Source organism: Notamacropus eugenii, chromosome 6 (genome assembly GCF_028372415.1).
Source record: "Notamacropus eugenii isolate mMacEug1 chromosome 6, mMacEug1.pri_v2, whole genome shotgun sequence".
Lineage (NCBI taxonomy): Eukaryota > Metazoa > Chordata > Mammalia > Diprotodontia > Macropodidae > Notamacropus > Notamacropus eugenii.
In genome coordinates, this window is record NC_092877.1 from 313008527 (window position 1) to 313022956 (window position 14430).

General features: G+C 36.5%; 1 protein-coding gene across 1 annotated transcript in view; it reads right to left on the bottom strand.

Annotated features, from left to right (window-relative positions):
- Positions 1–14430, bottom strand: part of ABCA12 (ATP binding cassette subfamily A member 12) — a 227690-nt gene that overhangs the window by 54202 nt on the left and 159058 nt on the right. Inside the window, exons 24-29 of the mRNA XM_072617503.1 lie at positions 9994–10323; positions 8068–8137; positions 7849–7983; positions 4989–5144; positions 3921–4107; positions 2302–2520 (exon numbers count right to left, since the gene is read on the bottom strand). Of these exons, the coding sequence (XP_072473604.1) occupies positions 2302–2520; positions 3921–4107; positions 4989–5144; positions 7849–7983; positions 8068–8137; positions 9994–10323 (1097 nt within the window). The remainder of the gene's footprint in view (positions 1–2301; positions 2521–3920; positions 4108–4988; positions 5145–7848; positions 7984–8067; positions 8138–9993; positions 10324–14430) is intronic.

Below are 14430 nucleotides of genomic sequence, written 5' to 3' on the forward strand. Positions count from 1 at the left end.
ACAATCATCCATCAATGACAGCCTCCATAAAACAGTGGTACCTCATATAGTACAACATACCCTGAAATGCTAAATCATGTGGTACATTCATAAATGTGGAATGACTTTAGAGAAGGGGGAGAAAGGGAAGATTGATGAAAGCTGGATCGATTGAGGAAAACTGTTTAGAATAGTTGACTTGATCTGGTCTTTGAAAAATAAAAAAGACTTGGATAGGTAGAATGGAAAGGAGAGGGCATTCCAGATGAGGGAGACAACCTGAGCCAAAGCAGAATTGAAAATGGATATGGTGTACTCATGGTATAAGGAGAGGACTAGCATAACCTGAGTGGAGGACAAATTTGGGGAAGTAGTGGGAAATAAGGGAATGGGAAAAACCAAGATTTTGAAGAACCGTGAGAAATAGGAAAAGAAATTTTAACTTGGTAGTCTATGAAACTGGGAATTCTTGAAGGTTCTGGAACAGAGAGATAGAAAGCAGTATTTATAAAAGATTGAAGTGTATAAGAATTAACTAACATGGTGAATACATTGGTGGATGGAGAGTCAGGAAAACCTGAGTTTGAATTCTGTCTTAGGCATTTAGTAGCTGTGTGACCTTGAACACTTAATCTCTGTTTGCCTATGTTCTCATCTATAAAAGGAGTATAACAATAGCACTAATCTCAAAGAGTTGTATGGATTAAATGAGATAACATTTGTAAAGAAAGAACTCTGAAAATTTTAAAACATTCTTTTAATATTATCTGTAAGTGTATCACAAAAGGGAAAAGATTAGGTTAGAAGGGAATATGGAAAGTTTATTCAAGTAATTCCATTTCAGTTTTCCTGATTAGTCTTATTGATGTAGTATTAGAAAGCTTAGCAAAAAAGGTAGCATTAAGAATGGAAAGGAAAGGATGGATACAAGACATACTGCAGTGTAAAAATTAGTAGAATTTAATTATTGATGATCAAGAGAACAAAGAAAGGTAAGGGAGGAAATGGTGTCATCACTGACAAAAACAGGAAAGTTGGAAGAGGTAGCTGGTTTTGGACATTTTGAATTTGAAGTGAAGGCAAGACAACTCTGAATCTAAATCCAGAACTCTTTCCACTGCACAATGTGACCTGTGACTTTCCCTTCTTGGTTTCTCCCACTGGATCATCTTCATCTTTTTATTGCCCTAACTTTGTGAACTTTTCTTGAGGCTCACTCTATCATATTCTGTTCTTCCCTCTCTACATTTTATAGATTTCATTCATTGATGACTTGAAGGATCAACTCTATGCTGACCACCGACAAATGACACTGAAGATGTTTCCAAACCTGTCTTCTCACCCTAACTTTAACCTTGCTGTTCCAAACTACCCACTGAACATTTCCAGTTCAGTTCAGAACATGGGACTGGGGATATTTATATTTACCAGTGGCTAGTGTTGGAAGAGAATGACAAAGAATATAGAGAGTTAAGAAAAAGGTGAAAGACTGAACTTTTGGAACCTAGAAAGCTCAGTTAGATCAGTAAAAAAATTATGATGATCTAGTGAAAATGGAAAAATCAAAGAAGTTATATGATACACTGGGTTTGGAATAAGGAGGGTTTGAATCTGGGTCATTGAATCTGCCTCTTGCTGTCTGCATGGCCTTCAGTTAGTTTTCTGACCTTTGTGGGCTCCAGTTATCCCTTCTGTAAAATGAGAGGATTGGATTTTCTATGGCAGTTCCTGAGAGACTAATTCTTCATGAAGGCAGGTGACATATGGTCCATGAAGTGGCTTGTCTTTCTTCTATATATAGACCAATCTTCCTATCTATGAACCTAGGATCTTTAGGTACACTGAATAGAATACAGGACCTGAAGTCAGGAAGACCTGAGTTCAAATCCTGCCTCAGATACTTACTGTGTGACCTTGGGCAATTCATTTAACCTCTGTTTGCCTCAGTTCCCTCAACTATGAAATGGGGATAATAACACCATCTACTTCCCAGGTTTGTTATAAGGATCAAATGAGATAATATTTGTAAAGTGCTCAGCATAGTACCTGACAACATAGTAAGTGATATATAAATACTAGCTATTATTATCACCATTGTCATCTTAAGTAGAAAAGCAGGATGGTTTAAATGTTGCAAAAGCCAAGGAACGAAAGTGATCAGATAACCCCTCCCTGATGAGGAACCCCAAACAGAGAAAAAAAATTTGTAAGCAGATGGCAGCATAGGAAGGACTAAAAACAGTGTAGTGAGAAAAAAATCTTCCTCTTAAACATTTTGTTAACAAAAGAGATGTGGTTTGCTGTGTGCTACATATTCCATACCTTTTTACTTCCTCATGCAGTTGCTTTTTGTTCCAATGAGGAACCTTGATGGAGCCATAGAGAAGAAGGTGTTCCTTGGTTGTGAGATAACTGAATAAGACATCATGCTGCATACAGACGCCCATGTTCTTCCGGATAAGATTCAGATCAGTTCTAGTGTCCTTTCCATAAACGAATATTGTTCCTGTTGTGGCACCAAATAACCCAGTCAACATGGAGCTGGAAATAAATAAAAAGAGTCATTAAGCATAAACAAGTGATTAAACTGAATTTATCTTGCTAAACTGGTCACATCTATTTGTAAATTATATTCAAGCACACCAACTTGAAAAGAGTAAATGGGAAAGACCTGGCTACAAAATGAAACATGGGTAAATACTAAAATGGATATGTGGTCTCATCTACTTGGGATTTTCCTTCAAGGGCACAAATCAGAGTCAGATGTGGTAGTACAAGTCTGTCATCCCTTCTGCCAGGGAGGCTAACAATGGTGGATCTCATAGGCTCAGGAGTTCTGAGCTGCAGGGTGGCAGTCTGCATAAAGTTCTGCATAGTTAGGGTGATCCAGCAGTAGTAGAAGTCTAGTAGATGGCCTAAAGAGGGATAAATGAGCCCAGGTTGTTTTAGCCTTCCATGCCAAGAAGAGAAGCACTGGGGCCATGTATTGCCCCTTCACTTTCAGCTTGAAAGAGATAGGGAGTTGAGGTTTAGCCTTTTTAATTGTATCCAACTCTTCATGACCCCATTTGGGATTTTCTTGGCAAAGACTCTAGAGTGGTTTGCCATTTTCTTCTCCAGCTCATTTTACAGATGAGGAAACTGAGGCAAATAGGGTTTAGGTCACTTTCCCAGGGTCACACAGCTAATAAGTGTCTGAAGTCAGATTTAAACTCATGAGAATAGGTCTTCCTGACTTCAGATCTGGCACTTTATCTACTGTGCTACACAGCTGCACAGAGATAGTGAAATTCAGTCTTTTAAAATTTTTTTTTAAGAAATAGGAAGACCCAATCTTTAAAATAAAGTTTAAAAAATGAGGCAGAGAATAATCTATTCATGCCTGTATGTCTTGTGTAATTTTTGTCCATATATTCCCACAATGTCAAAAATCTTTCACATCAGCTATATGTGATGTGGCATATTGGAGGCAAGTCACTAGAATTTAGAAATAAACTGTCAAGTTAACAGTAAGTGGAGAATGTGATCCTTCCTCACATGAGAAAATGGTAGGTAAGATTGGAGGAGAGAAGGAATAACCTGTGCACCCTTACCTCCTGCCTCACTGGGATTCTGTCTGCCAAATGACAATTGGATATACTATGTAGTGTTACACTTATTCATAGCCACAATACTTCGAGAATCAAGGTGAGCATAAACAGATTTTCCCTTATTGCTTCAGGCTATGGTAGATAGGTCTATGGCAGTTTCCAAGTGATAAATTCCTCATGAAGGTAGGTGATATATGGTCCATGAAGTGGCTCATCTTTCTTCTATATATAGAGTAAGGCATAACTAGTGTCTTTCTATATCTGAAGGTGAGGACGTGTTAAGGTGAGCACATGTTAAGTAACATGCTGCAGGTTCCCTTGATAAAAATATGCCCTTCAAAAGAAACTTACATGGTGGTGGTTTTCCCAGCTCCATTAGGCCCTAGCAATGAAGTGATATGCCCTTCATAAAAATTCAAATTGAGATTATCCACTGCAACTTTGGAGCCATACATCTTGGTGAGGCCATGGAGAGCAACTCCAACTGTGAGATCTTTTGGTTCAGGTTCCAGGTTAGAGGGAAAGATATATTCAGGACCTGGATAAGTCAGAAGAAAAATCTTCAGTATACAAAATTGATTTACCTTTTTTAATATCATCAAAATACAACTGCAGGTTTTAAATAATATTTGAAATTTTTTTCAACTACATATATAAATATATATTTGAATATTATACACATAATATTCAATATATTTCAAATATATATTCAAATATATTAGTCAGCAGATAATTATTTTAATCATCTCTATTATAGCCTTTGACCTTTTCATCTAGTTTATAAGTGAATAAGAAAAGAACTCAACCACCCATACCATTCTAGAAACTTTGAAAAATGGTATCCTTGAACATTGTGTGGAAATGATTATTTCTCATTTATTTGATAGCTCTCAAATATCAGAAAGGGTATTCTTTGCTAGGGAAGACAGAAGTAGATTTTTTTTCATTAACCAAAAAGAGAGGTTGATTTCAATGTGTGAAACAAACAAATGCAAGGATTACCATAAAGTAACATGGCAGATTTTATGTGTGGCCTATGGAATCCATCTCATTACTCTACGCTCAAGCCTTGCACATGTACTGGAAGATAATCTGTATATTATGATTAATAATAAGGCTACCATTAAGACTATAATGTTTTATATAGTACCTCATAGTTTATAAGGCATTCTTCTCAATACAACCCTGTGATAATAGATGAGCTGGCCATTGGCATATAACCAGTAATTGATAGAGTTAGTTGTAAAAATAAGATGGACTCTACTGGAAAAGTTTGGTGTGCTTTCTCTTGTAATTCACAGTCTAATGTATACATGCCATCCTTCCTCTTTGCAGATGTCAGCAGGACTTGAACCTTGAATTAGTTTTCCAGTCAAGCAAATTAATCAGTAAGTAGTTATGAAGATTTTACAAACTTACTTGTCTTACTGCCAGAGATGTTGGTAGTCTGCATCATAATATTGGTGAAGAGAAAGCCATCGCTTTTTTCATGCTTTACCTCTGCACATCCAAAGCGCTCCTTCCAATAGGAAGGAAGAATTGGGAAATACCATGGAGATGCCACACCATAAGTACCTACAATAAAAAAAAAGTGATGATTATTAGCTATTAATAAGAAACATCCAAAAATAAACAAAGGAATGTTACATTCCTTATCTATAAAGTGAAGGCATTTGATCAGATGAGCTATAAAGTCACCTCCAGCTTGATAGCTCAAAATCACTGAGTCCATTTTGCTTTACAATATGCAAATAAAATCAACTGTCAAATTGAAAATGTTAACCACCTTTCATTTTTTTTTTAGCATCAAGGGAGAGAAGAAATTATATTATTATAAGATTGAAGTTGTTATTTCTATTTTTTGTCAAAAAAAAGTAAGAGTCATCATGGTATAGTAGTGCATAGAGAACTAGCTTTGAAGCCAGGAAGACCTGGGTTCAAATCTCATCTCTGACACATACTAGCTGTGTGACCTTGGGCAAGTCATATAACTTCTCTAGGTAATTCATTAGTAGAGTGAGGGATTAGGTAAAAACCAGAGGAGAGGGCTAGGTAGGGTGTGAAGGAGAGTAGTATAAGGCAAAAGAGAGTAGCTTCCAAAGAAGATTGACCATTGAGACCTTGGAGGGAAGTTGAAATGACTAAGGTCAAATCCCAAAATGAAGGTAAAATTGTTTTGGGACCCAGATAGGGAAAAAAGTCCTTTCTTGTTAGTAATTTGGGGGAATGAAGTTGTAGTTTCCCAGGCCATCGCCAGTTGGTGGGAGACAGGTATTTCAAGAATAACTAAACTGAGAATAATGGAGAAAGTCTTTGGCAGATCCTCTCCAACTCCCCCACCCTCCTAACTGAGGGAGAAGGAGACTCTGGAGGACTGTGGCTTATTAGCCCTAGATAGCTAATCCACAGTAATGTGGCTAGAATTGAGTTAACAGCACAGCCAAGCCTAAGCAAGTGGAAATTGGGTGGAGATGAGGTAGAAAGGAGGCAAAGCAATTTATAAAAGCTGGTGAGGACCAAGATACTTATATTAATGACTTGCATAACTTGTATTACTGCCCCCTTTTTAACTATTACTAAAACTATTCCCTAGTCTATTCAGTCTCTCCCTCCCCACTAAATGATCTTCTGTAATGCTTCTTGGTAAGGCTTATTAAAACACTAAGAATGTGGTGTATTATTAGTGGAACAGGTAAAAGGAGGTGCGGGTCAGGGGACAGAAGAGTCCACTGGGATCTTTCCTCCAGAGAGAAGCTGGGGTTTAAGGAATCTCAGAAAGCCAGGGTTAAGTAGTATTTGGTACAATATGCTGTCTTGGGCTAACTCAGATTTTTAACCTAGGATTTGTGAGGTTAAAAAAAATGATAACTATTTCAACATAACAGGTTTTCTTTGTTGCTGTATGTATTTTGAGAATTTAAAATCATGTTTCTAAGAAGAGGCTCACAGGTTTTACCAGACATACTGCCAGAAGGGTCTATGACACACATAAAGGTTAAAAGCCCCTGCTCTAGCTGGTGTGAAAGGAAGGCATATCCTTGAGGAGTCTGTTACCGTATTAATTGATGTTCATGAAAGCCACCAAGTAAAAGGGAAGAACACTAGAAAGGAATAAATATTATGACATTGTCTTATAAAATCTCTTCTCTTGAAACTACACAATAAATTGACATTTATAGAGTACTTTTGCAAATCACTATACACACGTTATCTCATTCGAGCATCTTACATCAGCCCTGTGAGGGAGGCTCTATTGATAACATCATTCCCATTTCACAGACAAGGAAATGAAGGTGCAGAGAGGAAAAATGACTTGACTGAGGCCACACAATTAATAAGTAAATATTAGAGGCAGGAATTGAACCCAAGTCTAGCAATCAAACCATGGTGCCATACTGTTTCTCTTACTATGGAGTCCTAATATCAACGCTGAGTTATCTGCCACATTTCTAAATGTGGATAAATAAGGATTTACTAAAGGTCACTGCAGATACATAACATATCACCTCAGACCCATAGTGAAATAAGGATCCTAAGTCATCCTATTCTATAAAGAGTCTTATATGCTCAGTTTGCAGAATTAAGATAATCAGAAATCTCCTCAAACCATTCAAATCATCTCATTGCCAGGATCTGGAAGACCTAAATTGATTTGATTTTGTTGCATGTTCCTTGAGACTCTCCCATTAAAAAATACCATGGGAATAATAAACTAAAATATGATTTACCCTTAGAATGGTTTTTAATTTTAGAAATGACATTTAGCAGGCATTTCCCACCCTATATAGTATCACTTACACTTGAAAGGCAAAATGTCATAGTGGATAGAATGACTCAGAATTAGTAAGTTTCTGCTTTTGACACATACTAACTACATGAGCCCATACAAGACACTTAGCCATGCCCATCAATACTCAGAGATTACAAGTTATAGAACCGATGGTGATTGGCACAGATAGAGAAATTTTTCTCATGAAGAATTGCCTAAACCAATGAAATCCCATGCCTAAACTTCCCCCATACACGCGTATAAATATGCATATACAAATACACACACGCTGCCTGAAAGCCTGTGTCTTCCACCCAGTCATGTAAATATTTGAAAAATACCCAGAACCGATGTACATAGGCTACCTTAAAACACCCATAGATCCATGATATCATGGATGTAGGCATGCCTGCCAAGGATCCCTCTTCCAGCTCATCTCATGTAATGGGTTCCAGATGTTCTATTTCATATCTCACAACATCAGACTGCTTGCTAGAACCCTGTTCTCACCTGGAAAGACATTCCTAACGTACCACGCAATGAGGAAGTAAATAACAGAATCGATAAGAATCAGGCAACACAGCCAGCTGAAGGAGGTGCTGTCATCGCCAACGGGAGAGGTGGACATGTTCTCCCACTGAAGACCTACAAGATAAACAAGATATGGTTCAGGGAAACACATTGTGGCTTTGAAAGATGGGAACCCCATTTTAAAGAAAGCTAACTTACCAATACCCTGTTCCTCATATTGGGCGATGTATTGACTGGCATAACTAAATGCTGTCGGGGACAGCAGACCCTGTGAGAAAAACAAATAGCAATGATGTTTCATGGAGTCATCATGGATTTCACCCAGAGGGGCCTTAAAATACCTAGCAGTTAGACACTGGCATATAGAAGAATGACACTCTCTAGGTATACTTTGTGGAAATATCCCCTTCAAAAGCTCTCTCCCCCTCCTCCTCTTCCTCCTCCTCCTCTTATTACTACTACAACTACTACTACTACTACTACTACTACTACTGCTACTACTACTACTACTACTATTACTGCTAATACTGCTACTACTACTGCTACTGCTACTGCTACTACCACTACTACTCTACTACTACTACTACTACTATTACTACACAAGAAAACAGGGAATAAAGGAGAACATTTTGACATACTAAAAAATATCTGAGGAATATGAATAGGGAAAACATTATTCATTGTGCTGCCCAAGGTTGTATGCCATATGTAACCACAGGTTATCTCTCATGAGACGCAGTTATAACTCAAATCAGTGTGTGTTGCTCAGAAACTTATGTGAGAAATTAATGTATGTTTTGACACATAGTATCATAGAGTGTGTTGAGAGCTAGGAATACTGGGTTGAAGGATGACTTTTGCCACGTACTATTACTATTGACAAGTCACTAAATCTCTCAAGCGACTGGGGAACTCTCTAAGACTGTAAATTACTGATGAGTTGCCAATTTGCCTCAAAAGGGGGAATTTTTGGACTAGGTTTGCCTACACCAATGAAATCACAGGTGTGGATGCCTCTCTCTTACCCCCATGAATACTACAGTACTAAGTTGAAATAAGGGCAGCTAGTGGGCATAGTGGATAGAGCACCAGATATGGAGTCAGAAAGACCTGAGTTCATATCTGGCCTCAGACCTTACTTTGTGACCCTGGGTAAGTCACTAAACCCTGTTTGCCACAATTTCCTCATTCATAAAAATGAGTTGGAGAAGGAAATGGTGAACCACTCAGTATCTTTGCCAAGAAAACCCAAATGGGGTTACGAAGAGTCAGACATGACTGAAATGACTGAACAGCAATAATTTAAATATCAATAAGACAACTTAATTGATGAAGGATCATTTTCAGCTTAAGAAATTATTTCACGTAACAGTGTCACAAATATAAAAGAGGAAGATTATTTACTTGAAATTGAATGTTTATAATTTTAAGAGATTTCAATAAAATAACTATTGTTAAATGTACTTTGTTTTATCCCATTCCACTAGCAACACATCTAAGACAAAATTTTAATCTGACTGTGAATGAGTGATATATTCCAACTATTTTCTAAATTCTAAAGGAACTTGTTAAGGCTGAAGGCTTCAAAAATTCACACATGTACCCCGTGCTTTAGAATATAAGACTTCGAAGTCATACAAGAAGTGTTGTGCAACAAGAAAATAGTTAAAGTTTCTTAAATTATATACCTCAGCATATACAGGCAACACTCCTCTTTTTCGCATAAATGTCCCTCTAAGTTATACTGTGTGCCATGACTATAGGCATATTTCAGACCTTTGGGCTGAAGAATTTACAAGTAATTGGACTATTCATGAAATGGGCATCTTCTTAAAGATGCTGATACTCAATACCATAAAATAAATACATTTCATCATTAAGACATTGGAAAGGGTGAGAAAAGATGGTCAAACAGTTTTTGGAGCTATCTTCAAAATTGTCATCACAAAGTCATATGCTCGTTTGGACACACAGCTATATAAAAAATGTAGGACAAAATTGGATGCTGAATTTGGTTTCCTGTCACTTCAGTTTTAAATTTAGGGAAGTAAACTTTTAATTGAAGTGTCTAGGAACAAAAATGATCCACTTGTCACACCCTGATAATTTCTACAATAGACTCACCATGAATGTCTTGACTATAAAACTCAATTCACTATCAACTGTAATTAGAACAATGAAGGGGAAAAAGGCAATGATGTAGATGAGACTTCCAATCAGGGCAGCAATATTGGTGTTGTTGAAGAAGACACTGATGAGGTAGCTCATGGCAATAACAGAGAGGCTATAGTCCGAGAAATACAGGAACAAGATGAACCCGTTCGTTTTGGGGAGAATATTCCCAAACTTGAGTATACTAATAAGAATAATGATAGTAACCAGCAGGAATCCAACACTTTCCAAGAGCCAAGCAAAAAAATGGCTACAGGAGTTCACACCCATCATCTTCATGTACTAGGAGGAAAAAAGAAAAGGGATAGCCATTTTTTAAACTGTTCAACAACAAAGCTACTATTAAACCACTTCAAATGTTCTTGGTGAATAAGAATTAATCTTGTAGTCCCCATGATTGCTTATCTATGCATTTTATTAATTTATATGAATGTCATGCTACCTTTATTTGGGTATATAGTCAACACTAGACTCACCTGTCTTAGATTATGTTCTTCAGGGGCACCATCTATAATCAACTGTCTCAGTGATAGCTATAAAATTTGTATTAATTCTATCCTATGGCTTGGATGTAAATAGAACCATGGAATGGTAGAGCTAGAAGTGGTCTTAATATTATACTGCCTAACACCATCATTTTACAGATGGGGAAGCTGAGATCGGAAAACAGAAATGATTTGACTGAAAGGACACAATCTTTTAGTAGTTAGATTGATCTAGAAGTTAAATCTTTCCAAATCTACTCTGATTACTAATTATACTGTTGGTCTTGGATAATATTTTAAATCAATGCTATGTCACACAGAATTTTATAACATAGTTTATATAGAATTTTACAATATATTTATGTCAGCAATATATATGCCAACATAAATAATTCAAAGAAATTGTGCTTTATCTAGAGTTGACATTGGAATTGGTATTCATAAAATAACTCCATTATTATACTAAATATTCATGAATACAAAGTCTAACTTCAATAAAATCTGAAAGAATGGCATAGGACATATTTTTGAGAATTAAAACTTGATAACTCTTGTAAGTATTCCTTTCCACCCAATTCTCCATCCTTAAACTCTACTGATGGTTCAGGGTAAATTTGTAGCCTTAGCTTCCAAAATACTTTTTAACACCTAGACCAAATTCATACAATTGAGCATCATTTTAACTTCTCTCTTCATTGAAATCCTTTGATAATTTAATTTAATTCAATTATATAACCATTGAGTACCTACTGTGTACAAGAAACTGTGCTATGTAATCCAGTAACAACTTAGAGATCTCCCAAGAGTCCAAAACATTTTTCATCCCAGGAGAAAAACAAATTCATCATGGTCTGTCCCTTAATTACATGTAACCTTTGCTTGTAGGGTATGTATATATGTGGAGGAAGTTGGGGGATAGACGGAAAGTACCTGAGCCCTTTCTTTTGAAATTTGTAATAATTTTCAAAACATATTAGGTCTCTTGAGCCCCTTTGGTTCTGTTCATTCTTTTCGTCCATTTCACTCTCATTTTCATTCACATTTCAATACTCTCCCTTCCCACAACAAAAAAACCCTCCATAAGCATTTATGAAATCCCTTTCTTTTGTAAAATCAAGGTATTTCAAATGTTTTCTTTCTTTCCCCCTTCCTTTTTTCAATTTTGCCAAGGGGGAAAAATAATAGGGAGCTCACTGGATCTTTTGGTCTACCACCACAGTAGTGAATTTTTATTCTTTGCAACTTATCACATTTTGATTATACCACTGCTCCTCTTGTTCCCATGGAAACAGATACCTGACTGCCAACAAGTTAAGCTGCAGGCTCTAAGCTAATCATCCCTGGGTAAAAACAAAAACAACAAAAAACAACCACCACCACAACAAAACTTGTGACTTTTCCTCTTAACTTTGCTCTCATCCTCACCCTCCTTTTCCATGGATTTGTGACACAATACAATGGAAATCCAACCTTTTTCTCTATAGGAATGAAAATCTGAAACAAGGCTTCTTGACTTGAAGGGAAAGGTTGAGGTTACAAGTTGTTCTGGTCTAGAAGGTACAATGTCATTGGAAGTAAAATGTTGGTTTGGAATAACCTTTACAGGCATTCATGGGCTCTATCCCTGGAAGAGACTTTCCAGATTATCTTGTCCAATCTTGTCATTTTATAAATGATGAAACTGAGGCCCATCAGAAAAAAGTAAACTAACCTAAGATCCCATGGATAGTAGGTATCCAAAGTGGAGTCCTTTGATAACAAATCCAGGGTACTTTCCACTGTAAATACCCATCATCTTACTCTCCTACCCCCACCTCATTCATGAAGACTGTTTAATTGGGGTTAAGGATGCTCATAAGTCAATGATTTACAAAGGGAGATACTTTATTTGCTTATTTCCCATTGTTTGTATTTTAGGAGATTTACTGAGACTGCTTCAGTAAGCAAAATAGAGACTAAGACAAATAAAGTCATCACTTCAAACCTCACATTCAGCATCTAATGGAGTAGGCCAATATTAAAACCCCTCCTCTTTATCCCCAAATGAAGCCTAGAAAAGAGAGCAGGATTTTAGTATTCTTTGAAGACAAATTATTAGGATAAAACCAAATATTTTTGGTTTTAATCTCATTTGCAGAGAAATTGTGTTAATTTCTAATGATCTAAGAGACCCAAGGGGCGATTTAAATTCCTTATTAATTCAATTCACTTCATCAAATGTATTGGGCTCCTACTAGGTATGAGATACTGCGTGACTCTTACAGCACAGATAATAAATGTAGGGTTATATGAAGCCTGACTTGGATTTAACAAAAGGGCATTTCATTTTTTTTTTTACAGTCATAATTTGACTTTTCAGCTCTGAATTGAGAATGAAACATATCCTGCTTCTCTTGAGAGGTGATAAACTGTAGGTACAGACCAATGTGTGTGTTTGTGGTTTTGTGTGTGTGCATGTGTGTATTTTAATTATCGTTACTTCTTTGTTACATGTGAGGTTTCTATGTGGGGGAATACACTTTGAAGAGGGAGGTACATCCCATGGAAGTGACAGTCATAAAAATAATATTATCAATAAAACACTAAAAAAGTTAATTATGGTATGTCAGAAGGTTCATGTTTTGTGATGAAGAGTTAAAAAGGTTGTATTTAATTTAGCATGCAACTGTGTTAGGATGTTATCATAACTGATTTGAATGTGCATGCCTTGGTATATAGATAAAAATTTCTAAAATGATTCACTTATTAAATATCTACTACATAAACATGAAATTAATAGAAATTCTCAAATATTCACCATCAGGAATTAGGGGAAAAACCTTCCACTTAGAGCCAGCATCTGATAGTTGTAGATGTGTCAACATATTTCAGTTGGGTATAAAATCTCTAGGCTCTATAATCAGTCATGAAATATAGCTGACTTTTTGTATAAACACATTGTATGTATTTTTTTTATTGACAGTTGCCATTTGTAGTGTGACCCTTTTATACATCTGGAAATCTCTTTATTTACTGACTTATAAGATGATAATTTGCCAAACCTGAAAAATAGACTGAAACCCACTTAACTCTAGTTTGTAAGCTTTAAAGACACAGGATCAGGCCAAAATTTCCTAGACTTAGCAAAAGGGAAGATCTTGACCATAGGTCATCACAAGAGTACAGTTATTTTGGTGCTATGGATAGTTATTAGAAAATAGGTATGGGTAATTATTTCTCCTCTCTAGGAATCAATGCAACATCAGAATGCTAACAATGAATAAAGTAGCTGTCCAAAAAGAAGAGGGGTAATCACACTGAACAGCAGTTTATCTGCATACACTGCCAAAATTGCTACAATAAGAAGGAAGGACCCATCCTCATGAAGGACGACTCACAAAGAAGGGTATGGGCTACGTTTTGTTTTGTATAAGTCTTCTGCTCTGGGATGAGCGTCACACAATTAGCCTTGTTATCTGTCTCCTACACGTGCCCAAAGTAATGATATATCTGCTTCTCAAACTAAGGTTTGGTCTGTTGCTACCATTAGTGCAATACCCAATCAAAGGCAAAACAATATGAAGAGAAAGATAGTCTAATCAGGATCAGACAGACCCACAGCAATTGCCATGGAAATTTTAACCTCTGCATTGACACGAATGTTGAGAGGATAAGAGTGAGGGGAAGAATTTCTCATCAAATAAGATAAAAGGAAAGTCAGAAAAGACTGGAGAAATCATCTTGATTATATTTAAATGATCCATGATCTCATAGGTGAGGATGTTCCCCTTGACCCAAATTTAAATTTTAAACCATCCAGTGTGATTTTTGCTCATTTCATCTCATAAATTCATCATAGAACTTCCTGTACGACTCTGAATCATGTTTCACTGTGACTATAGTAACTATGAGTATCACTTAGAGG